Below are 19,943 nucleotides of genomic sequence, written 5' to 3'. Positions count from 1 at the left end.
TTCCAGATTTTCAAATTTGTTGGCTTACAGTTCTTCATAGTATCCTGATCTTATCCTTTTTAATTCTGTTGATTTTGTTGCATTGTTTCCCATTCCATTTCTTATTCTTGTTACTCATATTCTCTCCCTCATTTCCTTTGTTAAATTTTCCAGTAGTTTGTCAATTTTATTGATCTTTTCAAAAAACCAACTTCCAGTCTTGTTGATTTTATTCTATTGTATTTCTATTTTCTGTTTCATTGATTTCTACTCAAATCTTTATTATTTCCTTTCTTTTGGTGACTGTAGGCTTTTCTTGCTGTTCTTTTCCTAATTGCTGGAGATGTTGATTTAAAGTGTTGATGTTGGCTCTTTCTTCTTTTTGGATCTGTGCTTTCATTGTTTGCTATAAATTGGCCTCTGATCACTGCTTTTGCTGTGTCCCAAAGATTTTGGCATGTTGTGTTTTCATTCTGATTTGATTCAAGGAATGTTTGAATTTTGTTTTTTATTTCTTCTCTTACCCAGTCTTTCTCAAGGAGTGTGTTGTTCAGTTTCTGTGTGTTTGCTCTTTTTCCATTGATCTTCCTATTGCTGATTTCTAATTTGATAGCATTGCGATCTGAGAAGGTGCTTTGCAGTACTTCAATGTTTTTAAATTTATGAAGGCTTGCTTTATGGCCTAATATATGGTCTATCATGGAAAATGTTCCATGTGCACTGGAAAAGAATGTACATTGTGCTGTTGTTGGGTGAAGCCCTCTGTATATGTCTATAAGGTCAAGTAGTAGACTGCATTGTTTAACTCTTCTGAGTCTTTGTGGAGTTTCTTCCCAATTGTTGTATCTTTCATCAAAAATGGTGTATTAAAGTCTCCCACTATGACTGTGGAGTCATCTATTTGACTTTTCAATTCTTTTTAAGTCTGATTTATGTATTTTGGGGCTCTTTCATTGGGTCCGTAGATATTTAGTTTGGTTATATCTTCTTGTTCAATTGATCCTTTAATCATTATATAATGTCCTTTCTTGCCTCATATGGTGGTTTTGTGTTAAAGTCAGTTTGATCAGAAATTAATATTGGCACTACTGCTCATTTTTAGTTGCCATTTGTTTGATATATCTGTTTCCAACCTTTGATGTTAGTCTGTTTTTGTCTTTGTCTCTAAGGTTTTTCTCTTATAAACAGCATATTGGTGGGTTTTGTTTTCTTCTCCAATCTGCAGCTCTCTGCCTCTTGAGTGGTGCATTTAATTCATTAACGTTCAGTGTAATTATCAACAAGTATGAATTGGTTGCTGTCATTTTGTTATGTGTTAAAAAACATGAAAACATAGTGTCCCTGGTTTCTTTGTTCCATATAATTTTCTGTGCTGAGCTCATTATGTTTAGGAATTGTGTTATCATTTCTTTTGTTGTTGTTGTTTTAGTATTTGCTAAATATTTGTACTTGTCCTCTTTTTTATTGTGATGTGAAGGTTTGTAATTTTTCTTAGCATTTACCCAGTGATTTATCATTTTCTCCCCAAGGTATAATGTCAAAATAAGCTTTTATATCATAATTATTAAATGTGTTTTTAGATGAAAAAAATCATTATACTCAAAAAAAAGATTATTTGAAAATGGTATATCTTTAAGAGTATATAAAGCATTGATAGAACATTGATTATGTGAGAGAAATCTGTATCTCAACAGAATATTGTAAAGAGATTGATTGATACTGAGAGAGAGATTGAGGTACTGAAATTTGTGTTTTTTTTTTTTTATACAATAGCAAATCACATCTCTTTTTACACACAGATACCTCTTCTGGTTCAGAAGATGAAGGCTCAGTACAGGGTGATTCCCAGGGAACCCCCACCTCCAGTCAAGGCAGCATCAATATGGAGCACTGGATCAGCCAAGCCATCCATGGCTCTACCACATCCACGACATCCTCCTCCTCCACACAAAGTGGCGGGAGTGGTGCAGCTCACAGGCTGGCTGATGTCATGGCTCAGACACACATAGGTAAGTGTACCAGCTTTGGACATTTTTCTACTTATTTCCTTATATGTACTTTTTCTATAGTTGTTATCTAAGTGACCAATGAGTAGCCATGTATTTTTTTGGTTGCGTTCTTGTCTATATCCTATCTATAGAATCCATTTTCTACCACACTCTCAGACTCCAGGACTTCTTGCGATTAACTGTTTTCTGGAGACTGTGGTTTTACTATTTTTCATCAGCCCAAGTCTCTTCTACAGGTAGATTTTCAGGAGCTTTCTATTCATAGAGGAATACATTCCTTTTCATCAGGGAAAATTGCAGCCATTTCTGTTGACATATTTTCTATTTTCACTTATGCTTAAATGTGCCCCTAAATGAAAATTCAATAGTGCTGGTAAATAAAACTGGAGATTTTAAAATAGCATTGACATTATTTTGGGAAGTTAGAGCGCTGTAACCAGTACTGATTTACATGGTTTTCCACCATTGGTATTTAGATGCTTGTTTGTTTGATAGTTTATGTTGTTTGTATGCAGGTTCTTTAATCAGTGAGTGCCTCTGTATTGGAAAAAAGTACAGTGTTAGGAAGCATTTTCCTAGTTGCTTGGAAGCAGCATATAAAAAAGGAGGATTCAGTAAGAATTATTAAAGGAAGAATGTCAGAGTTTATTTAATAAGAAGTATGCTTATATGAAACTTCAGTGATTAAGTTGTATGTTTTTCTACCTCCGCTTTGACCTCCTATTCTCCTTTTTCTCATTAATGCCAGGACATGAATCTGTGCTGTATGGAAGGGAGAAGTACAATGTCCAGTTCTGTTTTGACCCATGTTCAGCCCAGGGGTTAGATTTTCAAACATTTCCATGACAAAACTTTTATGTAAAACCAATCCTATGGTAAATAATTTGTTTGACCATGGTGCCAAGCTATTATCGATCGGTTCACCATACTCTCTTCTTTAAAATATCAATGTGGAGAAAGAATGGTTAACTAATCCCAAAGGAGGCATGTTGTATACTAGATACTGTACTTGTGTAAATTCTCATAGCTACTGAAATACTCTGTGAAAGCTCAGATCTGATGAAATTGAAATTAAGAAAACATGTCCACATAACAAAAGAATTAAATATTCTAAAAATATCTGGGACTCCCCTATTTTTTATTTGTAGATCATTAACTACTTGACAAGAGAGTCAGAGTAGTTTCAAAGTGATGTTTTAGGAATTTGTTTCAATAGTGCTCGGTCAGACTGAAGTTAAAGTTGAAAGCTTCACTTCTCTGCCTTTTAATGTCAGAGACGTGGTGTCTTGCCTACTGGTGATGTGCTCGAGCAGCACGTCAGGAGATTGGGATCTGGTCTGCTCTTCCATTAACTAGTGCTGGGATGTTCAGGAATCACTTACCTTATCCTTGCTCTAGTTTTAAAGTTTGAAAAAAAGGGGGGCAATGATGCTTTCTTTAATTTGTACCTGTCATTACTGTCCTGAGTGAAAAGGAGAAAACAGAATTATTTCTCAGTTTTTTAAAGTGATAACTCAAATGCAAAGTGGTATTGTTACCAAGTTTCAATTTAATTTATTTTAAGGAACATGTATACTGGTTAATGTAACTGACAGCCTCTATTTGAAATCACAATAAGCTAATAATTAAACAGAAATATGTGACCATTAAATATTTGTAGATAATACAATTTTTTTTCTTGTGTGCATTGGAACTCTACAGAGTGGGCTAGGTTTTGTAGGCATGCTGCTTCTAGCACCTGAACTGATAGATCACGTAAGTAATGTCCAAGACCTCTGCTGCTCACCCTCAACCTTGAAAACATTTGTGTAGTGCTTTAAGTTCACTATTAAGGAAGTGCTCAGAAACTTATCAAGGGGAGCACATATTGATGAGCAATCTATTTACTGCATTTGGTTCTCCCTTTGTGCATTTACACTAGGAATACTAGAGGAAATTATGGCATGGAGAAATAAATTTATCCAAACGGTAAAAGGTGGTATTACTCTTGCGTATTATGCTCTGTTAAGAATTCTGTATATGGGATCAAATTGACAATAGCAACTCCAAAGATTAGATGGAAACTTTAGAGGACCGTGAGTTTATGTTAATATGGAGAGAACAAGTCAGAAAAGGAGACTGAGAATGGTTGCACAACTTGGAGAATCTACTCGATGTCACAGAGTTGTCAATGTAGAAACTGTTTAATTGGTTCAGGCCTTGCTGTGTATATTCCTAACAGCAATAATAAAATAAATACAATTTAGAAAAGAAAAAAAAAAGATGGCATTACTCATGTGTGTCAAGTCTCAGTGTATAGCTTAAATATAGCTTTTGAGTTTATAACATTTGAGTACTTTTTAATTGGCACAAATATAAGTTCCTGGAATATCTGTGAATTTTCTCTGAATATGAAGAAATTTTTGGAATGAAAGCAGTAGCAAAATAATAAAACTTGATGAGAAAAGGAGAATTAAAATAATTTATCCCTGTGAGAAAGCAAAAGAAGAATACAAAGTATTGACAGCATTTGAACTTCTCTTGAGATCTTAAAAAACCTACTAATATGAAAATGATGTCTTTGTGTGTGTGTGTATGTGTGTGCATGTGTGTGTGTGAGTGTAAAGGAATTTAGCACAAAATACTACTCTGAATTTGCAAATCCTTCATGATGCCACATTTAGGCAGTGTAGAAAATACACTTTTCTTGCAAACAGCCATCTAGATGCATTGATGGGTCTCTCTTCATCCTGAGCAATGAAGAATGAAGAAAACCAAATTATCATGGAAACTATTAGTCCTAGCGACTGGGTACATCATGTGATCCTCAGCTTATACAACTATGAGACCAGAAGAACTTCATAATGCCCGGCTACCACTGTCAACCACTCGGGGAGGGGGATCTATGTAGGAGATCCTGGATAGAGAGGGAGAACAATGTGGAACAAAGCTCAAAATTTGGAGAAAAAAGGCAGGGGGAACCAGGTTAGCTCGTCTGATGGAGCCTGGTGGAACCACCGAGACTATGGCCCCTAGCTGCCCTTCAGGTCTGGAATTGAACCCACACCTATGGTTTCCAGCCAAATAAAATACAGGCATATGAGTTGAACATTTACCTGAGGTAGGTACACTCCTTGGAGAGAACAATCATGGGAGAAAGAAGGGCTGTTTATGCACAGGGAGACAGCTCAGGGGGCAGGAGTGCATGGAGGGATGGACACAGAGAAGAGGTAACTGTTGGGAAGAAGTGGGAGGGGAGCTGTTGCATTGTGTTAAATTGTGGTCAATGTCATGAGACAAAGTGTATGTGAACTGCTTTGTGAAAGTGAATTTGCTCTTCTGGGTAAATTTTCACCCAAAACACAATAAAAAAAACAAACAACAACAACAAAAAATAACATACACTTTTCTTGCTACTTTTGTTTCTTGAAACAAATCTCAAGTCCTCTATGGACTTTTCATTATGCCGACACTTAAATAACTATACCTCACACGTATCTAAATAGTCAAATCCATTTTGTGTAAGATGCAAAATCCCATTCCAGTTTTTTTGTCCTGCCTGCTGTTACGTTTACTTTCAAACCTAGCATGATGTGCTTGTTACTATCATACTTAAGAGCTGACAATAGAAGCTCCAAGATACTGTTCATCTTGAGGAGGCTAATTATGCCTTTGCTGTGTACCTTCATAATACCATTATGATAACTCCCTGTGTCACAGATAGAATAAAAATATTGATTGCATTGCAAGCCCTTTGTCCATATTGAGAGCCAGAATCTTTTTTTGATTATCAGAAAATTATCAGAAGCTGAGGAGGATAACTTAAAATAACCAGTAGATTTCATGAATACTTTGGACTTCAGGAAGTATCTTTCTAAAAAGCATTGAGAGTTTAAAAAGTAATTATTTACCTACATAGATATGGAGAAATTGAAACTATATTGATATTTTTTAGAATAAGAAATAAGAACAAAGCAAATAGTTAACATTATTTTTGTGCATTCAGAATAAACTTTTATATATTTAGGAAATTAAAGAACATTTCATGTTAGCTGTTCTCTTAATTTTCTACCTATAAGTATATTATTAAAGATTCTATAATCTTTAGTTAGTGTGCAGATCTGAAGACATTTTCCCAAAGAGATTTCATCAACATGTGTTGGGGTGCATTTTTGTAGCTTGTTATTCATATTAATAATTTCTGTTTCCAGAGTATTTTAGAATTCACTTGATATTAATGCCATTTTGCTTTCTCCTGTTTGTATCGGCAAACAAATTTTCATCCGATTTCTTGCATCTGCCCTTGCTAATAAGCAGATAGGAAGTGAAAAGGTGATCATATGCACTCCAGAGAATGAATGCATTGTACATACATGTAACATAATTTTTCTCAACCCTGGCAGTTGAACGTTTTGATTCTACATTCTGCTTTGTTAGATAATTTATTAGAAGTGCGTGAATAGCTACTAAACCAAACCAAACCCATGGCCAATGAGTCAATTCTGACTCATTGTGACCCTTTAAGAGAGAGTAGAACTGCTCCATAGTTTCCAAAGCTGTAAATCTTCACAGAAGCAGACTGCCTCATCTTTCTTCTGTGGAGCGACTGGTGGGATTGAACCATGACCCTTTGGTTAGTGGCTGAATGCTTTAACCACTATGCCACCAGAGCTCCTTAGAAATGGTTACTAACTCTTAAAAATTCACTGCCGTTGAGTCTGTTCTGACTCACAGCAACCCCTCCTTGGGTTTCCAATGTGGTATCTTTATGGAAATAGATTGCCCAGTCTTCTTTCCAAGGAGTTGGCTGGTGGGTTTGAACCGCCAGCCTTCTGGTTAGCAGTCAACTGCATTAGGCACTATGCCACCAGAGCTCCTATGAATAGCTACAGTTGTGATAAATTACCATAGTTTTTTAATGTATAATCATCCAAAGTATTGGGAAATTATTTTAAAATCTCTCTATTGATATTTTTCAAGCATTTACAAACAGTTTTTAAAATACCAAATAGGAATTAAAGATGGTATGTTGGCAAAATCTGTAGGCTTGGTGTTGAGCCCTACTTTTGGCTGGAATCTGCCTGCTACTCACCACTCCTAACCAGGGCATTCTTGCTACTAAAAGCTTCATAATTTTAGGGTAGAAGACAGCAAGCTTTTCCTGTAATGGGCTAGAGTAAATATTTTAGGTTTTATAGGCCATAAAGTCTCTCTTGTAACTACTCAGTTCTACTGTTGTAGCATAAAACCAGTCACAGACAATATGAAAAATACGGATCATGGCTGTTTTGCAGTAAACTTTATTTCCCTCAGGCCATCATTTGCCAGGCCCTGTTTTAGAGAGTTTTAAACCAGGCTACTGAAAAAGCAAGCAAGGGGGTTAAAAAAAAAAAAAAAAAAAGGGATCTTGTAGGTAGAAAGGAAATTCTTCTATAAATTACATTTTTCATGTGGCTTATTTGGATAACTCATTTCTAAAAGATACCTGGCTTGAAATATAAGACAGTCTCATCATCTGCAATAGCAATGGGAACTTTAAAGAATCCCTGTAATCTCACTCCAGTGCTATCTGGGAAGAACTGGATGTTTCACCTGAGTGACACAGCTAGTACTTACTACAGCTCCTAATACTGATTTCTAATCCTGCATCATCACATTTAGTTGGTAATAAAACTGAGATCTACAGAAATAGAGTCATGGTATAAATATGGGGGAAAAAAACAGTTCCAGAGCTGAGAAAATCTGAGGTCCTGCTCAAGTCTACCCTGTTAGAACTGTGACTGAGAGAAAGGTTTGAAAGTAGAACAGCTGACCTCTTTGATAACTATCTCTTGGCTTAGTCTATAGATGATTTATCTGAAAATGTGGAAAATAGTTATGACTCACTCTAAGAAGTATTTTATCTGTGTATATATATGTGTGTATTTTACACAAAAATATGCATATATATATGTATATATATATATAATGGAAAAATCAATGTGTAGTAAAGGACAAAGTTAAGTATACTCTGTGCTGAGTGATTATTTTAAAAAATGATTATTAAAGGAGTAAGATAGCTGCTTGGGTATGCTAAATATACTGTTTTTCATTCTTAACATAATTATATGCCTAGATTATTCCTTAATTATATTGTTTTATGTCATATTTGGTTGTGGCACTGGTGAAATTTTCCTATTTAAGGTACATTCCATTATAGCAGTGAAAATGGATTGCACTGTAATGAAACTAAGAGCTCTGGTGGCATAGTGCCTAAGGCATTTGACTGCTAACCAGAAGGCTGGAGGTTCAAACCGACCAGCCACTCCTCGGAAGGAAGACTGGTCATTCTACTTCTGTAGAGAATACTGCCTCAGAAACCCAAGGATGGGTCACCATGAGGCTGGACCAACTCAACGACAGTGAGTTTGGTTTTTTGGGTAGTGAAACTAAGGAGGAAAGTCCAATGTCTTTTCTTCTGATTAGTTACGTATGGAAGGAGGAAGTAGCACAATGAGTATTTGAGCCATCTGGGTCTCTAGCAGCAAAACCAGGCATAAGCAATTTGCTATCTACATACGTGTTCACACACAAGTGGCTTCTCTTTCACTTCTACAAGTGATGGCTCTTTCCAAATTCCTTCTTCTATGAGGTCTCTTTCATCTAGATTATACATCAAAATACTATGGTTGTATTTTGGGGATTTTTGTTTGACAGAAACCATGTTTAACCATCCTGTGCTGTTGTAATTTTGATGAATGACACAGGTCTGAGTTTTGTAGGGATTTTGCAGCCTCCCCATTTAGCGAAAGTTGAACCTATGGAGAGAAGTTATTGCAGATTAGACACCTAAGCCATATGAATCTAGCAATCAGTCAAATCCTACCTCTCTACTTTGTTAGTCTCCACATTCTCATCAAGATACCTGGTTTGACATTATGTCTAGAGCACACAATCATGTCATTTGTCAGGAAACTGGAGCAGCTAGGCAAACAGGGTAGTCTGATTGGCATATGTCATAGGCATTCCATTCAGGTGGGCCTATATTTTGTTTTTTCTTCTCAGTGAATAATTGCTATCAAACTAAGTACAGAAAACTAGGGGTTGGACAGTTTTAAATGTATGAAAGGTTAGGAAATTCAAATTAGTCAACTGAAAGTTCCTTGGAGTGTTTTATTCATTAACTGACAATTCATCCATTGTCAGTTAATAAATTACAAGCACATTGCTTTCTACATATTAAAACCAGGTATTCCATTTTTCTTCTTTTCATTTGGAAGTGGTTTGGGGACTGAAAGAATAATTAACATGACTTAAAAGTAGGACCAATCAGCATTGAAACATTGAAACTCCTGGTTCTATAGTTAAAATGTTCTATAGTTAATATCAGCCAACATTACAACCAGAGGCATTTTATCACTACTTGTCATTAACTTATTCATTCATGTATTCATTCATTCTTTCAACTATTGGTTCAACATTTGTTGAGCATATATAATATGCCATACAGTGGGCTGGGTGGTAGTGTAGGTTTAGCATAAAAAATAGCTGTTGCCGTCAAGTAGATTCCAACTCATGGCGACCCCATGTATTACAGAGTAGAACTGTTCCATGGGGTTTTCTTGGCTGTAATCATTATGGAAGCATATTGTCAAACCTTTCTACCACAGCATTGCTGGATGGCTTTGAACCACCAACCTTTTGGGCAGTTGCCAAGTGAAAACTATTTGTGCCACTCAGGACCTTTTTCAGCATAATAGTAAGATATTATATAACCATACCCAACAGGGTGTCAGATCAAGCTAGAGAGTTGTAAACACAAGAGATTAGAAATGAATGAAATCAAGGAAGCATATAGAATTATTAAGGCAGAGTTCAACAGGAAAACCAGCCAGTACCCTGAAATTGGGAGCTCTGGTGGTGCAGTGCCTAAGGCATTTGGATGCTAACCAGAAGGCTGGCAATTCAAACTCACCAGCCACTTCTCAGATGGAAGACTGGGCAATCTACTTCCGTAGTGATACTGCCTTGGAAACCCAAGGAGAGGTCGCTATGAGTCAGGACCAATTTGATGGCAGTGAGAGTGAGTTGACCCTGAAATTCGTTATGGCCAGGATATAGCTGTAAAAAATGGGATAGATCATGTTGGCACAGTTAAAAACCTACGAGTTAGCAGGAGGATGTCAAAGAATGATATAGGAATCCCTGGTGAGATTAGACTCAAAACAACTAGCAGATATTCTTGTAAAAGATAGTTTAATTATATTGTCCTCTAACCCACCTTTTGTGAGTATCTTGAATTCTATATTTTTATGGAACCCATGTCTACTGCTGAGAGCAATAGTGATACAAGAAGAGATGAGACAGAGCTCAGTCATTGGAGAAGATCATGGACTAGTCAGGGAAGCAGTAGAAAGGAGTTAGATAGCATAGAGCTGTGCTGGTGAAGGAGAGTTGAGGAAAGCCTTCAGAGTGAAGATGACACATGGCATGTGGCTTGAAGGTTGGCAATCATTTTTCTCTTAAAAAAAGTACTGGGAAATTAATCTATAAACAGTGGGCAATCTTGCTAGGAAGATACAAATTTGCGATGATGAGAGTTCTTAATATTCAGAATGTTCCTGATGCCTGTGGACTTTTTGGCATCATGTCTGATGCTGGAGAGTGTAATAAACCTCTGAACTTATACCTTCAACCAGACTCAACTTTTTCATATCTTCAACAGGTATTTCTTATGCCTCTATTACGCATGAGACTCTTTTAAATATTTTTGAAAAGATAGGTAACTTCTTTCAGTACTTGGAGTCCTGAATTTTACCAAAATAGGGCAAGACATATCACTACAGTGACAGAATTTTCCCTGGCTTCCTAACAGAAGCCAGCTGCTGGGTTTATGACCCTACTGTGATGGCATATGCAAGGAGTTTGAAAAGAAGAGGGAGGGAATGTGACATAAATAAACTTGGAAAACACTTTGAAGTCACCCAGCTGTCACTGTTCCTATTTTTTAATCACCAGATGCATTGGAGTCATTATTTTTGCCCAGCGTCAAAGTAGAAACACTGCTGTAGTTTTGCCACCCAACACAAAAACTGATTGGATATCATCTGTGATGCAACTACTGTGTAACTGAAACACTTAATTAATTGTGAATAAAAGTGAAATGCAAGAACTCACATTGTAGCTGCTTTTGTTTTAGGTGGCTGACTTGAAAATTTTGTTCATCCTACTTTAGCGGCTATTGTTTTTGCATTTGAAATATCTGTCCCAGTGGGTGTATAGCAGTACACATAACCAAGGAGGATGGAGTTTCAGAGAATTACACATTTACATAAAATGAAGTTATGTGGCAAAATGACAGAGAAGGGTGAGGAGAGGAGGGACTGTACTGTCTAAAACATTAAAGAAGCCATTTGTATTATTCTTGTCTTTCTGTCTTACACTTCACCTTAATTATACGCATCTTGCCCTTTATCCTCCTTCCTCCTCTTGATACTCATGGGTCCACTTAAATTTCTTTTCCCAACTCCTCTCTTCATCCCTCTCACAACACTCTCTCCTTTTTTGGGCCAAAGACATCAGATTGCTTTTAAAGATGAGTTCTCTCAGGACGCCTTGGAAGGAAGATGGGGCAATCTACTTCCATAGTGTTACTGCCTCAGGAACCCAAGGGAGGGGTCACTATAAGTTGGGTCCAACTCGGACAGCACAGGACAACAACAACGATAACTCTCAGGAAAGGAAGACGAGAAGTGGGAAACTCAGCTTTCTGCTGAACAGTCTATATTTAGGGGACTGATGCTTGTTATTGGGATGCTGCTCAGAGTTGCATCTATTTAATAGTATGTTAGCATTTAGAATTGCTTCATTCAGCAAATATTTGTGCCCATAATATGTGGAAAATTTGAGTGTTTGTGTGTATTAATTTCTTTCTTGTTATAACCTATAAAATAAGTATTATTTTTGTCTCTATTTTGTCTACTGAAAAGAAAAGTGAAGGACAGACAGCTTAGGTAACTTGTGAAAAGTGTCTTAGCTGGTAAGTGGTAGAGCAAGGCAGATTGCCTTACAGATACTGGATAGTTTGCCTAGGATTGAGGGGCTTCCTGGGATAGTCCCAGGTGCGCTGGGATAATTAGTCACTCTAGGTTACTACATTTGAAACTTGCCTAACCTAGGAGTGTAGATTAATACCTCCCCAAGCCTAAATTTCATTTCATGTAAGATTGTATAATACATGCAAATTCACTTCTCTCTATGTATTTTGGGAGCTATTATAATTTCTTTTCCACTTGAGTTGCAGGTACCTCTGTTAGGAAAATAGTGAATTTAGGGATTGGGAATTAAAAAGGGAAGTGAAGTGAAGGGGAGAACAAATTGAAGTTTTTGCAGTGAAGCCTTAGAATTATAAAGAAGGAAAGTCAATTTGGACCTTAACTTGCATTCTTGTGGGATTTAAGGGATGGGGAGCTGAGGACTGAGATAGCTTTAAGAGAGTGGGAGCAGGAGAACAATGGATCTGATTTATTAACTTAGGAAGGTTTGAAACATTAGGAAGTGGGCACTTTTAACAACACAAAATAATAAAATTATATCTCATTGAACTTGCAAGGGAAGGTGTTCTTGAAAATTACTTGTGTGGTACCCATTTAAGACATAAAAAACGCCATTGATAGTGTCTCTTTGGCATGCCATCCTTAAGGAATTTATCCTTAAGGATAAATGCTAAGGGTAGCATGCCAGAGAGACATTATCAATTCATGCTAAAACAAATAATAAAGTAGCTAGTATTTCTTGAATGCTTATCCTGTGTTCAGAAATGGCCTAAGAAATTTGATTGTGTTAACTTATTTTAACCTCCAGGCAATGCTAGAAGGTAGTAGCTATTACTCTTATTTTATGGATGAGGAAACTGAGGCAAAAGTTTCTCAAGATCTCTAGGAATTTGCAGATCCTGAGACTCGTAGTTCAGCCTCTCTGGCTCCAAAGCCTGAGCTCTTAACTGCCTCTAGTGTAATACACAATATAAATTACTCTTCCATGAACAAACACATAACTCACAGTATTTCTCTCTCTATTGGTCACTTCAGAACATCAGTTTAGTCAGAATGCTATAGTGATTCATTGATGTGACTCCTGTCTGCAACTTTACTTAAGTGTTCCATTCTGAGCAGTATAAATTACCTTAAAGACTGTATTATAATTCATCTTTGCACTGAGATTTTTATAATAGATTTTGATTCAGAGTATTCTTTATGCAAAAGAATAGGTGTTTATTTATGTGGAAATTTTTTTGTTAGATAAAAGTTTTGATCTTCTATCATCTACTTAACCTTCAGAACACCTCTATCATGGTTACCAAAAAACAGCATTATTTGCTTCTTTACAGAAAATCATTCTGCACCTCCTGATGTAACCACTTACACCTCAGAACATTCAATACAAGTGGAAAGACCACAAGGCTCAACAACATCAAGAACAGCACCAAAGTATGGCAACGCCGAACTCATGGAGACTGGGGACGGTAGGTCTCAGAGCAAATAATCTTCCTTCTTTGAAATCTTTACCCTTTACAGTTGGTTGTATTTCTCATAGATGTACTAAAGACTCACAAACTTTATGAACCTCTTGTATAAGGTGGCATAATCACAAGAAATGCAAATTGTCTCCAAGCCGATGAAGAGTTATTCTTTGTGGGAAAAATGTTAATGGTGTAGAAATGTAGCCATGAGAATAATAATTTTTATGAGATTCGGATTTTTTTTTCCTAATGGGAGCTCTGGGAGCTCTGGTAGCAAAGTGCCTAAGACACTTGACTGCTAACCAGAAGCCTGATGGTTCAAACCCACCAGCCACTCCTCAGAAAGAAGGTTGGGCAATCTACTTCCGTAGATACTGCCTCGGAAACCCAAGGAGGGGTCGCTATGAGTCAGGTCTGACTTTAAGGCACATAACAACAGCAACAACAATGGGAGCTCTGGTGGTATAGTGCCTAAGGCATTTGTCAGCTAACCAGAAGGCTGACATTTAAACCCACCAGCCACTCCTCGAAAGGAAGGTTGGGCGATCTACTTCCATAGAGATACCTCCTCGGAAACCCAAGAGAGGTTGCTATGAGTTGGAGTCTACTCGACAGCAGTTGAGTTCAGTTTTGCTTTTAAATGAATAAATAATGTTGGTTCAGCAATTAAGAAATTAAAGTAGAATTAAGACCAGGAAAGATTACCTAGAAGGGCAAGATGATGTTAAATGCAAAGGAGAGAATTGACAGATATGGTCAAAGCCCAAAAGTTACTCCATTCCCTGAGTTATATTTGAAATCACTCCGATTCTAACATTGTTAATTTTCCTTGAATGCTTTTCATTTTCAGTGTTTTTAGAGCTTCTGCTAAATTCATTACTTGTTAAATTGGTCATCATTGCTATTCTTACCATTTTATTAACTCTGTTCTCTTTGAAATTCATCACCTTTGCCACTGTTCCCCTAGATAAATCTGAATCAGATCTTATCTAGTCCATTGTTTCTCAGTGTGTGGAGACCTCCTGCATCAGATTCACCTGGGGCTCTTGTTAAAATACAGATTCTGGGCCACCACCTGGACTTAATGAATCTGAAGCTTTGAGGGAGTGGGTCTTAGGATGATGATTCTGATATGCTCTCAAGGCATAGTGCCTAAGGCATTTGACTGCTAACCTGAAGGCTGGCGGTTCAACCCCATCACTCACTCCTCAGAAGGAAGGTTGAGCAGTCTACTTCCATAGTGATACTCCCTTGGAAACCCAAGGAAGGGTAGCTATGAGTTGGATCCTACTCGACAGCAGTGAGTTTGGTTTGGTTTGGTTTTTAAGTTGGAGAACTACTGGACTTGTGGCATGATCTCTGATTCATTTGGGTCCAAATAAAGTGAGATTATTTAATGGGAAGCATTATGTTTAGGTATCAAAAAAGTCTAGAGTGTATTTTTCTGTATTTTCAAAAATTTTTAAATATTTAATATTTCAATTATGAAAGTGCCAACAAAGTATTTTCAGGCCTCCTGCTGAGATATTTTTATTTAATAAAAAGCTATCCTTGAATTCTTCACAATTGTTCCGAAAATTGAAATTTGTGTTGTGGTTCAGTACAGTGGAGAATGATCACTCTGCTCCTGAAATTATTAAGGGAATGAACCCCAACTGGGCTATAAATGTACAAACCTCCTTTTTACTGAGTGAATGTTTCCCAGTGCCTTTCAGCAGAAATAAAGCTTGCCTGCATAGAGGTTGGATTTGATCTGCCTAAGACTGCCAACAAGATAGTCTTCTCTCCTATTCACTTACTTGGATTATTATTTTCAAATTTAAAATTGTCATAACTTCAATTGTGGATTCAAATACAATTTTCAAAATAATGCTATAATCATTACTGCCAGTAATAAATTTGTTCTAAAATTGGGTTATTTTTTCTCAGCACACCTGGAGAAATATATGGTAGTAATCTGTGATATACAGAAATTTGAATTTAAAGACGTTTTAATTGCTGGACTTCTAGAATGTATTGCCTAAATATTCACTAAGTGAGGGGGACACTGAAAGATGTGTATTGATGTCACCACCTCTATTAGCAACAGGAAAGGGTCTTTTAATATGGTGATTGTAAATCCTGAGTTCACTGCCTTCAGCCTTCAGCCTTTCACTGAGGATCCCCTTGCTTTCATCAGGATGTGTCTGGGTGGCAGCAGTCAGTTGTACAATAGTGAACTGTAGTCTAGGTACTGAACATATCCATTTGCCTTTTGCAAAATGCTTGAGTATGACTTCAATTCAACAATCTTCCTGGCCTCAGTGAGGAAGAACACTAGTCTTTTAAGACAGATAGGATCTTGGAGAAGAGATTCCTGCTGCAACAGTTCTCTGACTCCCATTGAGAAAGAGGTACCTAATGCCCTTTGTAGATGTTAAATTCTGTTTTGCAAATTAGAGGTGAGTATAAGCCCAATACATGGTCCAGAAACTTTTCCCAACAAAACCAATAGAACAATACATCTTACAAAGTTATAATATACATTAATTCCTGCTATAACTCTGTCCTCTTTCACTGCTTAATATAGGGCCACTATATTACACATGGGAGCTCTGGTGGCATAATGCCTAAGGCATTTGACTGCTCACCAGAAGGCTGGCAGTTCAAACCCACCAGCCACTCCTTGGAAGGAAGGTTCGGCAATCTACTTCCATAGTGATACTGCCTCAAAGCCCAAAAATGAGTCACTGTGAGTCGAATCTGACTCCATAGCAGTGCGTTTGGTTTGGTTTGGTGTGGTATTACACATCTGTCTATCCAGTGGAATGTACATATAGGAAAAACCATCATGTAGACATCTTAGGTGGTATACAACAGTGAAGATAATAGCTTGCTCTTAACAACCCTAGTTGGTGAGGCATTGAACTCTAGTTTCACGGCATCTTTCCTTGTTGTTCAAACTATGATAATGTCTAAAAGTCATTCATCTAGCCTGTCATTCTTGTTTTTCAGGAGTACCAGTAAGTAGCCGAGTATCAGCAAAAATTCAACAACTTGTCAATACCCTCAAAAGGCCTAAACGACCACCATTAAGAGAATTCTTTGTTGATGACTTTGAAGAATTGTTAGAAGGTAAAGAACCCTTTACCCTAGCCTCTTTTTTTTTTTTTCCAGCTGTTACTATAATCACATAAACTATAATGATATATTTTTTTCCTACCAAAAGCTATTATGTTTTTTTAAGGTAAATTTGGCATTCACATAAATGACAGGACTCTCAATAAAAGAATGTAGGTACTGCTTTGAATGGTCCCTTTAAAGGAACTGATGCAGTTGGATAAACATCCAAATGTTGTTGTTTTTTATGTTAGCAGAATGTGATTTTATTCTGTGAGCTAGGATTCTTTTCCAGAGTGCCGCAAAATTACAGAAACGCAAGTAAATCATGGAAACCTTAGTGGGCAAAACAAAACAGTTCTCTCTGAGTAAGCTTGTGAAAGAGAAATACAGAGTGAAACACAGTGTAGTGGATCTTCACCTTTTCTCACCACTCTTTCTCAAAGCAGGATTCCAGTGTCTTACAGCATGAATGCTTGCAAACCTTTTAAAACAGACAAAACAGAAAATCTGCTTGTTATAGCAAACCCATCCTGCTTATTTTCTTATTCTTTATACCACAAGTAAGTGGCTAATTTTCTAACTCGCAGGTGAAAATTGTCAACAGTAGACCATAAGAGAGAAACTTTTTCCAAAAGTGGGAGAAATCATTTCAATTTTTAGCCTATTTAAGCTGAAGATTAAGCAGATTTTATTTTATTAAAATTACTTATTTCCATTTTACTCAGGACAATATGCTCCATTCATAGTAGTTGTAGCAAATTTAAATTTATACCTTAGTATCGAAAGGCAAAATATACAAAATTTGAACTCTTTGGAGTCCAAAATTATTAATGTATGTTGATAATTGATATTTTGAAAATAGAGGTTTCAAATCTAGATTTCTGACATGTTAAAATGCATAGTTTTACCTGTTGCCAGTTTGTAAGTAAATTCAGCTATATCTAAGTTCTTCAACCGGACATTGTCTGGGAAATTATCAAGCATTAAATGCTTCTTTTTTAAATCCATGAGACTAGAACACAGATCACAATTCTGATTTTGGAAAAGCCTGTGCCCACGCCTTTTGTCAGCTAATAGACTTATGTCTTTGAGCATGAACTTCTTAGCATCTTTTAAAAGAATTCTAAAAGTAATTATGATAATATAAATGTATTTTTTAAAAAAACATTTTCATATTCAAATTAGTTCAGCAACCAGATCCGAACCAACCAAAGCCAGAGGGAGCCCAGATGTTGGCCATGCGTGGAGAGCAGCTGGGTGTGGTGACCAACTGGCCACCATCTCTGGAAGCTGCGTTACAGCGATGGGGGACCATTTCACCCAAGGCACCCTGTTTAACCACTATGGACACCAATGGAAAACCACTGTATATCCTAACTTATGGTAATTGTATGCAATTCATGTTTATGTTTTGTTTATACCAATGTTGTTCTGACTCTCCTTGACTCTCTTTTATACCTTTTACCAGTGTTTTTGAATAACTTTTTAGGGTCATTTCTTTCCTTCAGATGGAAGTCTTTTCCGTCTCTCTCTCTCTTTTTTTTTTTTCTTTTGTGTTCTACTTTTGTGCTCCCATATATACTCACAACTTTATCCTCCAACATAAATATAAAAAGACATGAAGGTATCTAACCTCAGCATCCAGCAATTTCTTAATACACATTTATCTCATGAATAGTTATTTTTATTAGAGGTGATCTAGAATAATCTTCCCAATACTTTCTGGTCTAAGATTCTGAATTTTATGTGAATCTTCTGCTATATAGGATACACTGTGTTTAAGACCCAGTTCACAGGTCACTTCTTCAGTTGAAGCATTCTTCAGTTTTCCAACCAGAGGTGTTAACTCTTTTTTCTTTACTCTTAAATTGTTATGTGTGTGCACTTCTTATTCTAATTATCTCAGAGTTCCTTGGATTAGAATTGTTATGTTTTTCTCCTTCCTGACAAGAGAGTAAATTCCTTGTAACAAGAATTGTATCTTATTTTTAAATCATTCATTGAGATAACATGTCTCCAGCTAAACACAAATTAATGGTTAAAATGAATTATCTTATTTCATTCCCCTGTCAACTGTATGCAGTAGATATTATATTTCCTCCTTATTTTACAGATGGGGAACAACAAACTTATTTTCATTTAAATCTCCAAAAGAGCCTAACAATTGTTGTTCCATTAATAATTACTTGCATTTGAGAAATTAAATTGTAACCTCTTACACAGGAGGCTGTTAAAATGACCACTCTTCTTATAAGCCTTTTTAAAAAATCATCTGTATATAGGGACTTGCCTTATTAAATGTCAAGAAATAACGTCTTCTGTATTTGAGAAATCTGTTTATGGATTTAGAAAATCAAACATATGTACATTGATTTTATATAGAATAAAATAGTACATGGGTAATCTCTAGTGGTGTAGTGGATAAGACGTTTGGCTGCTAACCAGGTCAGTGGTTCAAACCCACTGGCAACTCCATGGGAGGAGGATGAGGCAATCTACTTCCATAGAGATTTACAGCCTTGGAAATCCAGTGAGGGTTGCTGTGGGTCAGAATTGACTCAATGGCGAGAGGTCTGGTTTGGTTTTTGGAAATCAAGTTTTATAACTCTCTATTGACACTCTAGAATTAAAATGTCTTAAAAAGTCTTTTTTTTTTTTTTAACTGTAACCTGTGTCACTGAACATTATGTGGTGACATTGTTGAATTGTGACTTATTTTGCTGTGTATATTATCACTAAAGTATAATAAAATATTATTTTATTATTTATTATTTTTGTATGTGTCTACCCTTTAATTAGCGTTTTACTCACCCTTCACACTTACCCCTGGTAACTGTCAAAGAATATTTCCTTTTTTGTGAAACCCTTTTCTTGACTATTTATAATAGTGGTCTCATAGAATATTTGTTCTTTTAGGATTGACTAATTTCACCCAGCATAATGTCCTCTAGGGAGTTCTGGTGGCGTAGTGCCTAAGGCATGTGACCGCTAACCAGAAGGCTGACAGTTCAAATCCACCAGCCACTCCTCGGAAGGAAGGTTAGGCAATCTACTTCTGCAGTGATAACGCCTTGGAAACCCAAGGAGGGGTCACTATGAGTCGGATCCGACTCCACAGCAGTGGGTTTGGTTTTTTAATGTCCTCTGAGTTCACCCATGTTGTGAGATATTTCACACATTCATCATTATTTAACATTACATAATATTCCATTGTATGTTTGTACCATGGTTTGTTAGCTATTCCTCCTTTAATAGACATTTAGGTTGTTTCTATCTTTTTGCTATTTTGAATAGTGCTGTGATGAACATGGGTGTGTGTGTGTATATATATATGTATGTATGTATGTATGTGTGTGTGTATATATATATATATA

The 19,943-nt window shown here is 36.5% G+C and overlaps 1 protein-coding gene across 1 annotated transcript in view; it reads left to right on the top strand.

Annotated features, from left to right (window-relative positions):
• Positions 1-19,943, top strand: part of DIP2C (disco interacting protein 2 homolog C) — a 412,525-nt gene that overhangs the window by 105,255 nt on the left and 287,327 nt on the right. The window contains exons 4-7 of the mRNA XM_042782247.1: positions 1,779-1,988; positions 13,336-13,470; positions 16,462-16,581; positions 17,755-17,952. Coding sequence (XP_042638181.1) covers positions 1,779-1,988; positions 13,336-13,470; positions 16,462-16,581; positions 17,755-17,952 — 663 coding nt within the window. The remainder of the gene's footprint in view (positions 1-1,778; positions 1,989-13,335; positions 13,471-16,461; positions 16,582-17,754; positions 17,953-19,943) is intronic.

This window comes from Orycteropus afer, unplaced genomic scaffold (assembly GCF_000298275.1).
Source record: "Orycteropus afer afer isolate SDZICR_OR568_19922 unplaced genomic scaffold, OryAfe1.0 scaffold00271, whole genome shotgun sequence".
Taxonomy (NCBI): domain Eukaryota; kingdom Metazoa; phylum Chordata; class Mammalia; order Tubulidentata; family Orycteropodidae; genus Orycteropus; species Orycteropus afer.
This window is presented reverse-complemented; position numbering and strand designations above follow the sequence as displayed.